Source organism: Larimichthys crocea, chromosome II, assembly GCF_000972845.2.
Source record: "Larimichthys crocea isolate SSNF chromosome II, L_crocea_2.0, whole genome shotgun sequence".
In the NCBI taxonomy this organism is placed as follows: Eukaryota; Metazoa; Chordata; class Actinopteri; family Sciaenidae; genus Larimichthys; species Larimichthys crocea.
Window position 1 is genome coordinate 11115877 of NC_040012.1, and position 18663 is coordinate 11134539.

An 18663-nucleotide genomic window follows, 5' to 3' on the forward strand; every position below is an offset into this window, starting at 1 on the left:
ACAAAAAGAAAAAATAAAACTAATAAGTGGATTTATGCTCCGCGGAGCTCCACAATTTCTGATCTGAGTCACACTTGGACTGTTTGCTGGTCAAGTGATCACCTGTTGTGGTGATGTTGGCTGCAATAACAAGTCCACTGTCATCTCCAGCTTGGATATTATTTGTATTTGCACAATTTCTCTTATATTTTGTCCAAATAGTTATAGTGGTTTAAGTTATTCCCTGAACACTGGTTCGCTCAAGGCCGAGAATAGCCTAAACTGACTGGTTTAGTTATTTTCTGTTAATGCATTTACTAACAGCTTCATATTATATTATTACCAAAAAAAAAAAAAGGAAAAAAAATGAGATTTCTTTTCTCCCTGTGAAGGAGTAGTCCCAAAGGATCTATAAATTATCCACAGCAAAACGACGGACACAAGTGTGCTGCTTTCCAAAGGGCCTTGTCAACATGAATCAAGAAGAAAAACGAGCGAGAGCACACAAACAACAAAACATTTGTGTGGTTAGTGGTTTCTTTTAACATAGTTAGATAAGTGGCTTGTATAATATCATTACAATATAACTGAATTTATTTACATACATATGCAAACACACCATGTGTGAGTGTAAATATGTGCGTGTAGAGTAAATCTTACACCCTGTCTTTTTTTTTCTTTTTTTTTCTTTTTAGCAGTCTCTGAATATGGATTTCATCGCCATAAAAGTCGTCATTCGGACCCCCCCTCCCCACCTCATCATATGCTCACATACAAACACACACATGTAAAGATTGACAAACACAAACACACACACACACACACATACCATTCTTCTTTGGGCAAGGCCCCAGAAACCAGTCTGTTGGTGTTACTGTTCTTGTGTTGGATCCTCATTGACTGGATGCTAATCTCTGTTTTCTTATGAAAAGATGCACTTGGATTTTTTTTCATAGGAAAATAAAAGCTTCTCTCTCCAAGGCAAAACCGTGATTTAAAAAAAAAAAAAAAAAAAAAAGCTTGAGATGGTGACCCAGTTGTCTGAGAAGGTTTTTTTTTTTTTTTTCATCTGCAAACCCCAGACACGAGGGCCACAGGAGCTCTGAAACCTAACCCACAGAAATCCCTCAAAGTGCTTATTGCTTCTCCATCGGCTCGCTCCTCTTTTGTTTGCAGAACACTGTTCCGACAGTGGAAGCAAAACCTTGTTTGAGAACAAAACAACCACTCCTCTTCAACACAACCATCTTTCACTTGCTCCACTGATCGTAGGGGCCGACAGGTTTACCCTTTGCAGGTATAAACTTCTTCTCTCTGTGTGCACTGCTTGCATTCAACGTAGCAGCACCAGCGCACCTGGCACTGGCAGGGCCGGGTCACCTCCCTACTTTGAGTGTTATGGCCTCGCCCGCAGCAGATAGCGTCACAGTTCTTGTCCTTGTAGCACTTCCGGGCTGCTGTGCCCGATGAGTACTTGCTGGATCTACAGAAACTTGGCGAGTCCTCGATGTGGAGCAAGTCCATAGTGCGAGGGATCTGATCGTTCAGGCCGGGCAGGGGCTGCGGCGGGGGTTGCTGCGGAGGCAGCTGCTGGTTTCGGCCTGTGGAGATCTCTCCCTCCCCCGTGGCTTCGTTGGTGGAGCTTCCAACCTTGACAGAAGTCTCGTAACGCTGCTTCAGCTGCTTGCCGATCTCATGGAAGGGCAGGAGCTGCCTCCAGCAGGTCTGGACAGTGCAGGAGCCGGAGACGCCATGGCATTTGCAAGTGGTCTCTACTCCGGCCTTGATTACCTGGTTGAGAGACAATGAAATACTGTCAACTTCCACGAAACATTAAAGGAATGTAATGAAAGCTATGTGATTTAATGAGCCTTTGTTTTGTAAGCAGCATTTCAAAGAGCCAAATTACCCAAATATGCTCCCATCTAGATGATTAGGGCGGAGTGCAGTGATTTAGGGAGGAATGTAAAGGTACAACAAAAAATTATTACATTCACTACTCTTTTTGATATCATAAAAAAGGGAAAGCACTGAGGCTTTATTTAGTGTGTGCGCGCTATCATCATAATTCTTAAGGTGAACAATATAACACTTTGTCTAAGCCTTCATATAAAAGCGCAAAAGAATATTAGTTTGTGGGAGGATGGATTTGTTATGACCACGGATGACATTTTGATTAAACTTAATAACTGTTATTATGATAAGTGAGGGGAGGTTTTTACTAAGAGAAGTACTCTCAAATAGACAATCCATTCAGACAGCCATGGGAAAGAGGATAATATGTAGAGGCTGGGCACACTGTTCTTATCTTTTTACTGTTGTGAGTTGATCAAACCTTAATTATGCCATAACACAGAGCATATGCAATACAAACAAACAGCTGGATAGAGAAAGAACACTGAATAAAGTCTTCAAATCATACATGATTGCAAGTGAAACCTAGAGATCGTCAGCAAAAATGACCACAACGCGTTATTTTAACGCTACTTGACCTCTCATCGGTCAGCCAAAGTTCATTTCAGCATGAACCACAATGCCAAGAGCAGTGTGTGTGTGAAAATCAATGACAATAACACATTGTCTTAGATGGGGTTTGGATAGCATGTACAGTTGTTGTTTTTTTTCTCTCTCAGACTGTGAAAGAGATCGGGGAACAGGAAGTGCATATTCATCACACCAGCAGGTCAAGAAAATTTGATAGGTCAGCTTTTAAATGTCGGGGGGATGCAGAGTCTAGCACATTCCAGTTTTTGTCCACTGTGTGGGAATTCATCCTAAACGAATGCGGTGTACCTCACTACATGTGCAAATCACAAAAAAAGAGCAAAAACAATGTTGTAAATCTTTTATCACAAATAAAATCTCCCGTGAGATTGGATTTTGGAGAGCCAAACTGAAAAGGAAGAGCCTGCATTGGTCTTCTGGGAGAGATTTGTGTCTGCTAACATTTGGGAAGTGTGCCTCTGCTATAATTCATTTTGAAACCAAAATGAAAATGGCTACAATATGAGAAAAGCCGAGTAAAAGCAACAGATTCCAGACCTTCAGTTTGCTTTGGCTTGACAGATTAATACCATTCCCTCTTTTTTATTTTACTATTAAAAACACTTCCAAGATGAAAAACCCATATTTGCTCACCGCAAACAATTGCTGAATTGTGCCAGAGCACAAATGAGAGTGGTTGCCTATCTAATCTGGGAAAGAAAACCAAATATTGACTAATGAGCACTTTCAGATTTCACCAAATTTACAGTGGCAATTACTTTTATCAGTTGAGGTTTCGGTTTCTTATAGTTGCTTGAAAATCGACACTATTTTTTCAGTAATTTTACTCTCCCAAGATGCCCCATGTATAACTCTATCAGTGTCATTCAGTTGTGGTCATATTAAATTTGCCTTTATTCATTTAAACCATATATTTGGACAGTGTGTTTTGTCTTGGATAGCATTCATTTACCAGCACTGTAATGTTTAAACTCCAGCATTACAAAAGCAAAACCATAGATATGGTCGTAGACTATATCCGGGATAAGGTGCACAATGAATTGGCACTTCACTTTGCTGTTTGTCTACATAATTACACAGAACTCAGACTGTATTATATTATCACAGTTTTCCCACCGTTTAACTGATTCATGTGTGTAATTAGGCACCAATTCTGTTTAAATACTGTCTGTGACTCCAAATGAACACTGACCTCCTTTCTTTTTGAGCATGTCCGGGTTGGCCTCTTGTGTGCAGCGTTATAACTCAAACGCCTTTCCTTGCCAATTTTTTAAAATTATTACTTTAATAAAAGGCAAATTTATGACAGTTGGGTAAATATACTGCTATAAAATTATTGTGTAGTTAACTTTTGTCTTGCCTTGGAAAGTAACTCCCTAAAATTTTTCTAACATCGCTGAGTCACTAAGTCATACTTTAAAGTTTGGATAAATTATTAGCTAATAAAACACTGCAGTCGAAGTCACAGATGAGATATGATAATCAGTGAAGGAGCAAATAGTTTGGGGAAACACAAGAGATTAAAGCAAGAATGCTGCAGCAAAGAAATTCAGATTTTTTTGTCCCTAGCAGGGGGTCAAATTCCACTAGACACTAGATCCTACACTTCTCATGATGCAACGTATTCGCATATTGTGCTTTCTGCCTGGTAAACCTTCCACATGGTTCAAACTCTACAACCCAGTTTGCAACACATGCAAGCTCTCTGTTAAAAGAGATAACGTGAAACTGCATTAATTGCTTTGTGAGTTTTATCACCTCATAAAGTTGTTATGGCAACCTTGTTAGCTAACATATGGTTATTTACAGACCCAGCAGACATGGAGCAACATTATGAATACAAGTCCAATACTTTTTCTTTCAGCTCTTTAGCTCCACTTTGTTCACTGCCGTTTGAGAGTGCTTTTTCATTGAAAATAGCTGCCTTTCATGGTTTGAAACAGCACTAACAAGAATAAAAACATTAAAGTTGCGAGCTTGAAAAACACAAAACTGTAGAGCTGAAGGGAACCACAGAGTCAGCTGATAATTCTCAGTTGCTTTGTGGTTTTTCTGTTGATCCTGCACACTTACTTTCATGCCCACGTTTGTGTTGTGCATGTCTACACGTGCACGCAGGTCCTTGTTGGAGCGTTTGCCCAGGAAATCCTTGACAAACTTGTTGGCGTATTTCAGATTGTCTCCGCAGCCTCCCCACTGCCAAGCCTTGCGGTTCTCCAGGTCAGGGGCCTCGTCACACGTGCAGCGCTCCATGCGACCTGCGCTGCAAGCTTTGGCCATCGCATGGGTCAGGCCCGCCGAGGAGATGGCATACAAGAAGGCTGTCTCTTTAAATCCTGGAAAAGCATATTAGAGAGGCAAATGAGAAGAGCAAGTTTTAAGCACAGGTGAGTAAAATGCCTAGATGTTTCAGTTGCCTTCCTCACTGTACAATACTGGGAGGATATCAGATATTTTTAAAGTTCAAATATAAAGATGAAAGCCCATACCTCTCTTTAGTATGTTGGCTCGGTGGCGCCCCTCTAAGGTGCAGTTCCATCTCTCAAAACGGAATTGATACTGGCATTCTAAGGCGCTCATGGTGATGGCCTCTCTCAGGGTCTCGGCCACGCCCGGGTCTCGTCTGCACATCCTGCGTTGCTTCTTTTCCAGTTTGAGCCGGTCGCACAGCTTGTAGTGGGCCCTGCCCACGTTCTCCTCTGGTAGAGAGTTCAGTGGCAGGATAGACAACGGTTCATTACCTGTCAACCTAGACGGAAAGATCACAGACACACTCAGGTCAGTTGAAAAAGCGCACAGAGAGGGAGTGGATACATCTTGATAAAGGTTCCAATAAAACGCAGGATGCTGACCTTCCTGGATAAACAATGAGAGTTGCAAAGATATACTACATAAACAGCACAGGAAGCACAGCTGGGGCATATAATGCTCAAAAGTTTGGTTAATGTTCAAATGAATTCAGCTGTTCAGTGGTTAATGTTCAGGGGAATTCAACATTTGCTGGAGATTGAGATCAACCTCCAGCACAGGCGTGTCTGTGTATCGAGCAAATTCTCCGCAGAGGTGGAAGAGTTCTTTCTTTTCATTCCTGACACTGTTTTGTCCCTGTTTTGGACCTCACACAGTAACCAAGTCACAGCACCAGCAGCCTATCGTATTAAGAATTTCAGATTGAGATTACAATTTGTATAAGTAACAAAGCATTCAGATGGTATGGGGACACGTTTTGAACAATGGCATGCAGTGAACGTGACAGTCATACCGCATGCATGTGAAACAGTAGCCAGCACATATGTGGTTTAATATTTATATCATATCCTGAGGGAGGGGACGTCACTCGTAGCAGCATTGTATAGATTTAAACATGATCACACGGCAGGATTTTCAGTGTCATTATAGGATCCCCATGACAAAAGTCCAGTATTCAGGATCTTTAAGCTGCAAGCCATTTGAAATATAACAAGCGAGAAGTGTCAGTTCTAAACATGGTATGGAGAACATGTGGTAGACTTGCACTCCTTTCGTCAGTTTATTTAAGGGATGCATATATAAAACACACAAAGCGGGGACTGCCACATAGCTGGCAAAACCGACGACCAGCGTTCTGAGGTTGTGATGGGGAAAGCAGAGCATTACTTTCATAAACACACACAGGGGACATGACTGTCAGCCTGTGACCATTTTGGTCACACCAACTGACAGGATTGGCACTGTAGTTGTTCATTATGTGGAATTGCTGGCCTCTTTTACACCCTTAAAGTGAAACTGAAGAATAAATGGATTTACAGAACTCACAAAAGCACAAGTCTTAAGGCCAACGTGCCTTTGCAGACAGACTTGGGACATTTAAAGGACAATTTTGTGCATTGATTGACACCTCGCCTAATGCTGCATTTATAAAATGCAGGACTTTTCTGCTTTCTCTGAAGATTAAAGGGGTATTACTACAGCATTATTGAAATCAATATCAGAAATAATTATTACATTTGTTTTTGTCATTGACACATATCAGTATCACAGTATATCCTATGGAAGTTTGTGATGTCTAATGAAAGTTCTGATGTCAAATAAAACTGAAAATGTAAAAAAAAAAATTGCCTCATCAATTCAAATCATGCATTACGATCCTGTCCCGCCTTTTTTATATGAAGTGCACGTACTGCCACATTTATATTAAACAAAGCCCAACTATAAGACTGTGCAGAGTAACCGCAGCACATGGGAAACCTGCCACACAGTTGGATTAAGCCAGGCAATGTAACAGAAATTGTTGCACAATATTTTTGTAAAGGTACAGAGCACCTGCTGAATGTCCACACCGGTTTAGTTAATGTACCAGAAGCGTTGATCGGTGATCTCCATTACTTACATTCTTGACTTCATTACTATTTTCCAGAGAAGATTCTGTCACCACTCATATTCCCTTCAGCCTCTAGCAGAAGGTCACAGTAGTTCTTCAACAAGAGATTTGTTTTATTAAGTCCAATAACTGACTGAAATGTTTCCCCTTGAGTCCACAGCCTCATACCAAAGGACTTAATAGTTCACATATGCTATGCGATATTGTCTTTACAATGCATTCACAGCCCGGTTGAGTATCCGAGCAGTCAAATCAAATAGGAGGCATCAGGATTTGCTTTCAGATTGGGTCAAATGGTTTCCTTTTTACAAAGCGTGTTTGCCTTTCCTTAACTTGTCTGACAGCTATGAATTTTCAAATGGAAACCTGGCAAGCTGCGTCTTGACAGAGATTGCTCTCCCAACACACTTAGAGACTAAAAAAATGTATGGTTTGAGGCGTACAGAGAGCGAGGCATACACAATGCACGAGAGCTGTGTCTCTGTGTGAATAACTAACATTTTCCTCTTATTTGTTTCATGCTTTGTTAAAATACACTCTGCTAACAATGCCAAGGAAACATATTCAAAGTGCCAAAACAAACAATTCCAGTCGACCCAATGTGTTACATGTGACTGACAACCGTTCCACAACATTTCAGTGGCAAGCAAGCAGTCAGGGATTGAATGATGGCGCCACGTGGAGTACCTGCCTAAGTCCATTTGGAACACTGTGGGGAATTAAAAAGCAGGTAAATTCATGATACATTTCAAATTTACACGACATCAGGAAGAGTTTATTAATTCATACCTCTGCAATTTAAATGTGTACTGTATACAGCTTACCAAAGAGGTCCACTAAAAAATGGTGCTCTTTATTTACTGAATACCACCAACATGACGTGTACATTCCTTGGTAAGACGTGCATAGTAACACCCTATCAGTGTCAAATCTTCCAAAAGCCCTCATGCCTGCCAAACTAAGAGAGCACTAGAGTGACAGGCCTCAACTGTCTGTGTGACGTCCGCCTGTCTGAGACAAAAAGATGGTCTGAGTAGAGCTGGAGGGAGGCCAAAGATGACATGACACTGATCTCCGCGCTACTGCCTCTGTGGCTTTTTTACACAAAGGCATATTTCGACTTACAAAGACAGCCTAGGGGGGCAAAGTGTGGAGGGGAGAGATTTGAGAGCGGAGAAACACTTTACGTCTCCAGAGAAGAAACTACTGGCTCGCTCTCATGCATGTTTCCACTCTGTGGTAGACTAGAAAATAGTCAAATAATATCACAGATGTACACTGATTCCATCTCTTCTATCTTTGTAAAATAATACAATGTAAATATAAAGCGATCTATTAGTGGATTAACTTACTTGATATTTACAAGATTAAAAGCAGAGTCGATGTCAGCGATTCCTCTTTGATTCAGGTTTGCTGGAAATTAAAGATAATATTTTCACTGGATGCAGGACAGTGACCCCCGCTATCGCACAAAAAGGTCACACATTCCAATATGGTGATCGGCAAAAACAAAAAAATATATCACGCGGCTGTTTGCTGAAGAACGAACTCATTCAACTCACTCAGAGGGAAGGAAAGAATTGGAAAACAAGGGCAGTGGTTCAATCAGACTTGAAATCTTCGGTCAAACGGAAATCATTATTGTGTTTTCCCACAGCGATGACCACTTTCCTTTCGCACGAGGGCTGCATTGGATCTGAGCCAAAAATCTAGTTATTAAACAACTTATTAGCCATTAATCAATGAATTACCAACAATTAAAGACGCATCAAATGATTATTTGTATTCAGGGATACGTCTGCAGATCATTTTAATGAATCCATTAATTGTTTGGCTTATTAAATGTCAGAAGAAATGTGTTATTCATTATTTTTTTAATTATTTTTTAAGTTTTGTTCAAAGAACCCAAAGATAGTAAATTCACTGATTTATGAGACAACAAAAACAGCAAACTTTAAAATCAAATTTTGGCTCTCATTGCTTGAAAAATGGTTTAAACAATGAATAAATTCATTTTCTCTTCAATTAATCAACTAAGCAACATTTATAAAACATACTACTACTATTTTTCACAATTTGGCAACACAAATCTAATGTAATCTAATAACTAACCTATAAATCATTGATTTTTTTATTAACCACGATAAAGCCATTAGTAACAACCTGTAAACCCTTAATAAAGGGTGCCTTATTATGAGAAGGTACCAAGTGTAGAATAAAGTTGCTTATCATATAAGAGTTGCATTAGTTAAACAGTAAGTGAGGCTCAGGTGCGTACACGGTATCTCCGACACACTGAATTAAGTACAAACGTGTAACTGTGTTTTCACATCATGGACCATTTTCTGTAGGTGTTTTTGTTTGAGGTGTTGTTTGAGGTGTTGGCACAGCAACACCAATTACACGTGGAATATAACCCCAACATATAAAACTCATTATTATCCTACGTGAGGTGGGATTCTTGCTGATGTTTGCTCAGCTTTGCTTTTTCCACTCACACACTTGCCTCTACACACTTCTCGCAGACATCGCTGACCCACTCTCACGCTGCGCCTCCTTCGCTGTCTTTTACTTAGTAACGCTGCAGTTTGTTTAGTCCTTTCTCTCTACCTGTCAGCACCTCCCATTGCCCGTGACATTTACTTTATATACATTTTCCAATGCAGCGGGTTGAGTGAAAACGGTTCATTTCACACCGCGGAGCCTCAGAGTCGATCCCTCGAGGAAATCATTGACTAGCACTAAACTTCGCCATCATCACTCCCTCTCTGGCTTTACATTACAGTCCTGGAAGTGACCCTCAGCTGGTAATTCTGCTCATTCTTCACTGGTTTGGTATGTAAATAGTTAAGAGAGTGCAATAAAACCTAAACTCTTAGATAGTGGAAAGCACATTATCTGTGTTACTTGGCCTAATTGAAATGAATGCTTTGTGTATAGGGTACAGACACATATAGCTTTGTAACTGCTGGTGTTATTCATATACTCACACAGGCATATGTAAACAAAGACAGCTCAGTCCATGTGGTATAGATTAATCTCAGGACGGTAAAGCAGTCCATACAGCATACTTTACAAATATTACATCAAGTGTTGACGTAGTGTCGCAGTATAGCAGTATTGACAATATTTGTGACGTTTAAAAAAGAAATGTACATATTGTGTTAACAATACACATATGATAATATGTGATAAATAATCCAGAACATCTTGGATCTTTTCCATCTCTTTCCATTCCCACTTTGCGGCCCCGCCAACATAGCAAAACAGTATGAATTTCACACCCAGAATTTGTTTTTTTCCAATTTTTTAAAATATTCTATTCAAATTTCATGCATTTCTTTTGAGACCACGATAATCATGCAGTGAAAATCTGATGTTGTGACAGCCCTATGCTCAAACAACTTGTCGAACAATCGATTAATTCCAGTCCCAGCTTTTAAAATGTAAAGATTTGCTGCTATCCTGGAGCTGTGGGAAGGTATGAGAGTCATTTTTCACGATTCTTACCTAATACCTAACCTAAGAAATAACAAACATATCAGCCAATATATGTCTAAGGTCATTCAGAAACTGTGTTACCATTATACAGTTTGTCCAACATTATTTTTCAGCTGTAAACGGCCGCCTCATTGTATACCTACAGTAGGTCATAGTCTCAAAAGCTAGGATCTCAGAAGTATTGGTCGGCTCGGCTGCACTATATAGATATTTTTTCACAACGACACTGACATTGACATTGTGTAAACATGTAACATTACCAATACCTACAATAATGTCATGATCAATACTTCAGTGTTTCCATAGGGAAGGCTTTCGACTGTTGAATTGTAAAATTCTGAAACAACAAATTACCAAACAGTTATTTTTTTCAAATGTGGAGATAAGAATGAAAACAGCAAAACGGAGAAGTGTTTTGCAGATTTTCAAGCCGTGTCTGTTTATTATCTCCACTCCACAGGACGAACAGGTGCTGGCTACGTTTGTGTGTATAGTTACATATACACGTGTGTGCGTGCATATGGGCTCTTACTACCTTAAGTCAACACCTGCAATATTCAGTCGTGGCTGAACGCGCCCGGGCAGAAAAAGCACAAAAGCCACAGTTTCTCCATCAGCCTGAACTTGCAGGTTGTGTGGTCTGGTGTCTCCTAGATCACAACTAACCCACCCCCCTCCTGCTTCTCCTCCTTTTTTTTCCTCTTCTGCAAACTTCCCCTATTCCCACTGGTCAATTACTCTAAACGAATGCCAATCATTCCACCCAGCTGTTGGCTCAAAACAAAGCCCCCTCTAGACAAAACCACCGCTGTCTACGGATCTAACTTACACAAGACAATGACAGACATGAACATGTGTCCTGGAACAGTTTGGCTGTCATGAAGACAAACTACTGTACTCACCTGAGATTAATCTGTACATATTTTAAAACATTTGACACTGAGTTTTTGTAGGAAATTAAACTCGCCAGTGCTGATCTCCTTTTCTCTCTTTCACTTTTTCCTCCTGCCTTTCGCACTGTTTAAAATGCTCCTTTTGGGGGGGAAAAAGTGTGTGCTTTTCTCAGAAATGTTGGATGAACTTCAGACCACCCTGCCCAAGTCCCATCTGGTGTATCACAGCCCAGGCCATGCCAGAGGTTGTAGGAATGTGAGTGTGTGTGGTGTTTTCCCTCTGGCCCACTCTAACTATGGCTGACAATGTGCTCCAAAGCTTAAACGTGAATAATTGAAGAAACCATGAATCAGTGTCGAATGACTCTCTGGTACAGGGAGTCTCCAGGCTATTGTCCACCTCCAAGAAGTTTATACGAGATGAAATCCTGCACTAAACTCAGACATTTTCTCTCTGACAGCCATAGTGACACCGTTCATTCCCTGAGTTATTAAAACCAGAAATAGGGGAAAGAGTAAATGGTTATGTATAAGGCTAAGATAAGATTAGTCACTGCTTGAAAGCACTGGCTGTTGTGACTACTCCTAACAAGCTGTGACTGACACAGTACAGTAACATGACAAAACGACTTTGAAAATAAAGTAGTACTGGCCTAGGACTTAGTAAGTCATTATAAGTTGAGTAATGAGCTTCTCTGCGTAGCGACGATGTCATGCAACATCTCAAAGCACTGCTATTCACAATGTGTGGGGGAAAAGTCCACTATCTTGTATGACTTAACAGGATATGACCAAATGTTATATCATCTGCTGTCCCTTCTGGTCATTTACAACCCACATAGGCCGTGCCAGACTACTCCCACTAATTGACTGATCAGGTCAAGTTCCCGTACATGTACTCTCCTGACATTTTGAAAGCAAATGACACGTTGCATTAGGCGTATTTTTTCACTGAGTCAGTGTCTTTTCCACACCAAATGTGCCACGGGAAAGCTATCTTTCTTTTCTTTTCAGTTCGTAGGGGGAAAAGAAAGGAAAGTTATTGTTCAACCTAATTTTTTAATCCACAGCCGTGAATGTGAGCGCTAGTAGCTGAGCAGTAGGACTACAGGACCTGGGTTTGGGAATGGGAGTGTGGGGCATGGTAAGAGGTTTAACTGCTATGTGAGAACTCAAGGCTTCTAAGGTCAGCAGCTCAGTTATAGTCACTGTGTGACTGGCACAGATTGGGCGCGCAGCAGTGTCCACATGACTCCCCTGTTCTAGCCTACACCATGGCACAGAGCAGCCCTGTACCAGCGCACCGACGCACCAAACACATTCAGGCACACATACTGTACTCGGCTTCTCACCGATTCGCACATGACTACGGTTTGTTTGGTGAGAGAGCAAAAACAGTTTTGACTATAATAAATGTTGGTGCAATTCTATAAAGCAGATATTTAAAATTGTTCAAAGACTGGAAATGTTAGGTTTGTTCATTCCTGTCAAACTGGGCAAAAGCACTCCTGTGAATAAACCGAGCATTCAAGCAAGTCAAACCACAAAATCCAAAACAAAACAGTAGCTGTTTTGAGTCACTCATGGTTCAGTAAGTACTGTAAGTAAGTGCTGAGTTCATTAACAGTTATTGAATCTCACTACTGGGAGATTGTTGTTGTTTTTTTCCTCTACAGAACACAAATGCAAAAACTGAAAATGCGACATGTTGTTGTTTTTTTTATCTGCTGTGTTATATATTAAAAACACTTCTTGTGTCTCACCTGACAAATATTCCTCACTATCAGAAGTTTCTCTACACGTTCGCACAGCTCATTTATCGCCTGGGGTGCGAAAGTCTGACTCTTGACAACTGACTGCTGATTAAACCAGCAGTAACCAATTGAAAGGCATGCAAATTAGCCATTTTCAGCAGGAAACAAAAAACTCCTCCGGGGTTAATCACAGCAGAAAACATTTGCCATGCCTAGGCCCATTCATGTCAGTGTATGTCTGACTGTGTCCATACACAAACTAATGCTCAGGCTTTATGGATAAATATGCCTTTTGGGGCAAAACTTAAGTCTACGTAATAACACCCATTTGGCAAACACACATATTTAAGTGGAGTATTTGAGTGCATGTCAGGTCAGGCTTCTATAGGGTTGTGTTTGTACAAAATGATAACGTGCGGGGAAAGTCTAGAAAAGGTACAGTCACCTTTGTTTAATCCTTTATGAATCTTTTCAACAGGTGCATATGATTAAACATATGATTTTATATTGGCTGCTGTGAAAGGACAAGTTTTAAATTGTGACATTTGCATAAAAAAACAAAGTTAGACATGGGAAATGCACTGAAACCAAAGCCTTAAGTCAGGGTTTGTCAATCTGCTAATCTTGGCACATGTGAAGTGCCATGTCTCTTCTATCCCCACAAACCAGGCAGAGAAAAACTCCTGCAGTCAAGGATGGAAAACACAGGACATAGCGGTCACACTAACTAGCATCATCTCATCAATGCCTGACCACTAAAAGGATCTTGAGTCTATATTAGTTTTCCTGTTTTGCAAATTGCCCATGTCTCCAGCTCCATCTGCAAAGATCATCATGCATGTACAGTTTTACCAACAAGAGTTTCCTTCCCATATCTTCTGACTATCCACCAATGACGTGCACGGCTGACTTGTGGGACAGTCCTTTTAAAATCAAATACGTTTTAGCTGCGGTCTCTCCGGCATGCTGATGACACCAGAACTGTAAGTCAGATGTGAGCACGTCAAAAACCCATTTTTAAAAACCTTACCAAACCATGTAATCTTCAGAAATATACAGAAAAACCAGGTTATTATACAGTATGAGCCTCATAACAACCCACTACAGACACCACTGAAACCTTCATAACAAAGATGTGTACCACTCTGCAATTTTTGATGATTCAACCTGCAAAATAAACAGCAACACCGTGCATTACTTAGTTCGGAGAATACATCATATTCTGTGCAGAGAGGTGAATTTCTGCTCTGTAAGCTGAATTTGAAAGACACTTCGTACATGTCATGCAGGTTGACCACAGCTAAGCATACGTAGAACTATTTTTCTTTCCTAAATTATTTTTACACAGTCTTGGCTGCCTTTACATTTGATGTTTTCACATTTCATTTCCCACTCTCCTACTGTTACACAAAAAGGTTACAAAGTGCTGATTGAGGACTGATCCTGCACTCTCAGAAGGCGCTGCACCACCCTGTGGCATCCACGGGCATAGCAGGTCCTTCATCAGGGATGTTATAGAGCGGGGAGAGCACTCAAAGCAAAGCACGGCTTAGCTCAAATCCGGATGTATCAAACAGAAATATAAAGAAAACAAAGCTCTCTCTTTTCAGAGGCCATGCGGTCTGTTATCTAAGCCTCCAGGTTTGCGTGATCTCACCACGTTACATGGTCACAGCGCCGTTGCTGAGAGAATCCTATCTTCTTGGCTCACAGTAAAGTGATACCCTTTGAGGTGTGGCTATAGCCACAGGATATCCTATGAAGTTGGGAAATCCCTCTATCAACGTTGCTCCCCGCCCTGCTGCACGTCAGGGCTAATCAGTCCTTAAGGCCTGGTAATGAGACGCCCGCCACCACTGTCTGCCAGGCAACGCCAGCCTGAGCCCACACTAACTCTGCTGCTCCTAATGAGTGGTAATCACCCAGCAGCTCCCCACAAACCACTGCAGGGATGCCGGCACGCACATGAGCCAGGCAAAAACCAGCAGACAGGAGGGGGAGAAAGAGGAGGCAACCGAAGGAAATGTTTACATGGAGCAGCTTAAAAAACAACTTGTAACATTTCTGTGCTGAAGAAATGAGGCTCCTTAAACTTTAAAACGCACTGCTGTTTGATACACACCAGGAACTAATTCAGCACAGTGATAAAAAGCTTTTACAGCTGCAAACTCAAAAAATCACTCCTCCTCAGTAAATTTACACACATCCCATTTGTTATCCTGTTGTTTTTGGCATGCTGCCTCACTTAATGGAGCGCTGAAAACAATGATACCATCTGAGAGGGCATCAGCTCAGCTTCGGGAACCAACTGATGATAGAGTGCTTGAGGATATATTTCAGTAATTAAATAGCAAGCAATAGCAACCACTATATTTGCTTCTTCCGGATGCTGCGGTGCCTCTGCGATTGGTAAATCCCAGTTGCATGACTGTGGGCAGCCTTCCTGTATATGTCGCACATGAACTAAATAAAAACAAACTCTTGACTCAGTGTTAGGACTTGCATTCAGCACAGTTTACAAGACCACAGAATGACATGCCTTTTACCAAAACTCAAATTTAAACTGACAGAGTCGTCGCAGAAAGCGCACTGAGCCCCGATGGGGTCAACTGAGCAATCGAGCAATCACTTCCTTCTGTAACAGTTTACACAATATCTCATCAAGGTGCTGTGACCCATTAAGTCAGGTAATGAAAGCTTGGCGTACATCTCCCGATTCAAACTCTAATGATAACGGATTTAGCAGAACCAGCACCTGCCACAACAGGCTGAGGGAAAGAAAATGAGTACTCACATTCTTGTGGCAAAGGATGACAATTTAAGCGGGTGCTTGACTACGCCAGGAATCCCACCCCACCCTCAGCTGCGCAGACTATGGGCAGGAGAGATTGTGTTTATGTTACACTTACGCTCCACCGCACTCTGGAAATTGGGTATGCAACATTGACCCTCTATTTTGAGTAAATCAGTACTCAAGAGGCCCTAGGATGCCTCGTGCTCATGGAATATTTATTTGAACAGGTTTGTGTTAGCATGTTCCACAGTCGAAGTCGAGCAGGATTGTGCAGGAGTGTCACCGGTGTCGAGTTTCTGGGAAGTTGGCCACGGGGCAGTCACATTTTGTATCTGTGTCACCTGTGCAGGCTCTTTCAGTATGCTTCATGTTCCTCAGCTGCAGGGCTAAATCATTCACTGACACTCATTCATATTCCCTCCTCACCGGGCCACGGAATAATAAATCTGGAGTATCGTAATACCACATGTCTCTCTGCACTACACAGGCCACAGATAGAGAACAGACTGACAGAGGGAATTGAAAACAAGTGCTAACTGAATAAGTAAATATGCATTACCATTAGGACCATTAAGGCTGATGTGAGTGCCAATTTGGCACGTCAGCCTTGATACACACTGCCTGCCAAGGGCGACACTGCTTACAGGGAGGGAGGCAGAAACAGAGAGCGGGGTTACATTTGTCCTTCTAATGCAACTTTAGAGCTGAAACCAAATACAGAGACAGAGAAAGTTCTTGAAAACGTGCATGAGCATTACAGATGATGACGTTTTTACTGAGAAGGGCTGAGATATTTCCATAATACAGAACTATTACAGGTGCCGTATGGCATGTTTGCATCACTCAGATGAGCACCAACACTTTGGTGCAACACCCAAGAGAACATTAACCCAGGGACGTGAAAAACTGAGTAAAATTCAACAACGAGGTTTATAAAATGATTCAGTACTCTCAAATTTGCTGTTACTTTTCTACTTTTCCTGCCGTTTTTTTTAACTTTTGGTAAGATTTGTTGGTACGACAACACACCTTACAAAGGACAGCGATACATCCAGGAGAAGGTAACTTCAACAGGTCTAACACACCAGTCTGACGGGCCCTTAGGGGACACTTCCTATGCTCACAAGAGTTCCCAGATCACCTAACACTCCTGGATCCTGCACAACACCCATACCTACCATAAATTTGACTCTGCTAGAAAGGCTTCAAGTGTCATCACCCCACGGTCTATACAGCCATTTGTCTCAGCACGGGTCTGCACTGTTTACAGCCAACGGGAGCACTAACAACACCCATCAGCACAGATGTTTGTAGATATTACGGAAAAGCAATGAGATCTTGTCAAGCTGTCGCCTTGGCGGTTTTTAAAAAGGTACATTTTGTCCTGTTAATTACGTGTCAGCGTGTCAGTTTGGGGACTTTTATTTTTTGTTTTTTTGCACAAAATCTTCAGTTCCAGGTGAAACATGGCTGCTCTACCACCTGACATGCTGACCTCATTTGAATGACCTTGGCTTCCCTACAGGGTAAATGTTCTTCTGTGACTTAAGACAGAAAAAAAAAACTTAAGAGTGCAGTTCATGTGAGCTACACAAACTGGAGTAGCCACTCTGAAAGTGGAGGTCATAGTGGGCTACACCTAAAATCCAAGGCGTTCCCTGGGAATGACTTACTTTGAAATATACACCCTTGTGCTCTTTCTAAATTAAACATTATTGTGTTTATGACATGATTCATGAAACGCTAGATTTTTCAGATTGATTTCCTAACACGTGTTCCAAGTGTTTTTTAAAGTTGATGGAGGCAGCAGAAAAAAAAAAAAAAAAAAAAAAAAAAAAACCCTGCCAGAGTTGTGTGATGTTTATGCTGGATGGGGGAATTTTCTGTGCAAGCTGAGCAGACGTTTCGGCCACCAGTTCAGTCAGTCAGATTGCTTTATTGTTACCAGCTGTTGAGTCTGAGGCATATACACTCACCTTTCGCTTCGCGGCTGTTTTCAGAGTCGACTAAGGATATGATTTTACAAGTGTTTCAGCAAAATAATCACCAGACCGCTACCTGCCATTCAAACGTGCCAGGGGGTTACTTTACAGTGGGCGCTGGCTCAATTGTCAGAGAAAGAATGGGGGGTGAACTCTCCAACATTACTCCAAGGCTGCGTGCATCTACCTACAGCTGTTGTTTAAGGGCTAAAATACTCGTACTTATAACAAATTAACTGTCTGTGGCTTCAGTGGGGCCAAATCCTGTGCAGACAACCTGCTGCAGCCACCAGCTGTGAGGCCGCTGAGCGCTGCGCAACCGCCGCCAAATGACACCTCACTGACCCGCAGATATTCAATGCAACTCATATAAGAAATTTTAAAAAAAAAGAATCTGTTGCAGTATAAACTTCTTTTAAAGAAAGTTTTAAGTGAGTTCAAAAAGAAATCAAAAGTTGTTACCTGCTTTGTATTTCAGGAACCAATCAAATCAATGAAAGCAGCATCATGGACACACTGTATGTCTGTCAGTCCTTACCCGAAATACGCTGTGGTTGGTCCAGGCAAGTTGAGAAGATACACTATAACTGTGAACGATAACCATCCCAGGAGTAGGTGTCCATCCAGCATTTTGCTGCGGCTCCAGGGCAGATCATTTCGTTTCTCCTGAGTAGCTGTGTAAAATCCCTTGTTGAACGTTCAACACTTCTTATACAGAGAGGAGCTGCGCTGCGCTCCTCCCATCAGCGGAGAGAGGGAGCGAGAGGGGGGAGAGGAGAGAGAGAGAGAGACTCAGAGAGAGAGGGAGTAATATGGCAATACATACAGAGAGCTGAACTCTCAGTTGTCTTTATGTGTGATTGGAGTGATAGTTTCTCCACTGTTCAGCCAGTGT

At 41.5% G+C, this 18663-nt stretch overlaps 1 protein-coding gene across 2 annotated transcripts; it reads right to left on the bottom strand.

Moving 5' to 3' along the window:
- Positions 1-657: 657 nt before the first annotated feature.
- Positions 658-18433, bottom strand: wnt9a (wingless-type MMTV integration site family, member 9A). 2 transcript variants are annotated; one of them, XM_019267108.2, is made up of 4 exons: positions 18307-18433; positions 4974-5233; positions 4558-4820; positions 658-1770 (listed from the first exon to the last, which is right to left on the bottom strand). In XM_019267108.2, the coding sequence occupies exons 1-4, from the start codon at positions 18396-18398 to the stop codon at positions 1264-1266; spliced, it is 1122 nt and encodes a 373-aa protein (XP_019122653.1). In that variant the 5' UTR covers positions 18399-18433; the 3' UTR covers positions 658-1263. The 2 variants fall into 2 exon arrangements, with proteins under 2 accessions (XP_019122653.1, XP_027146475.1); XM_027290674.1 differs by lacking the exon at positions 18307-18433 and adding an exon at positions 17763-17891.
- Positions 18434-18663: the final 230 nt, after the last annotated feature.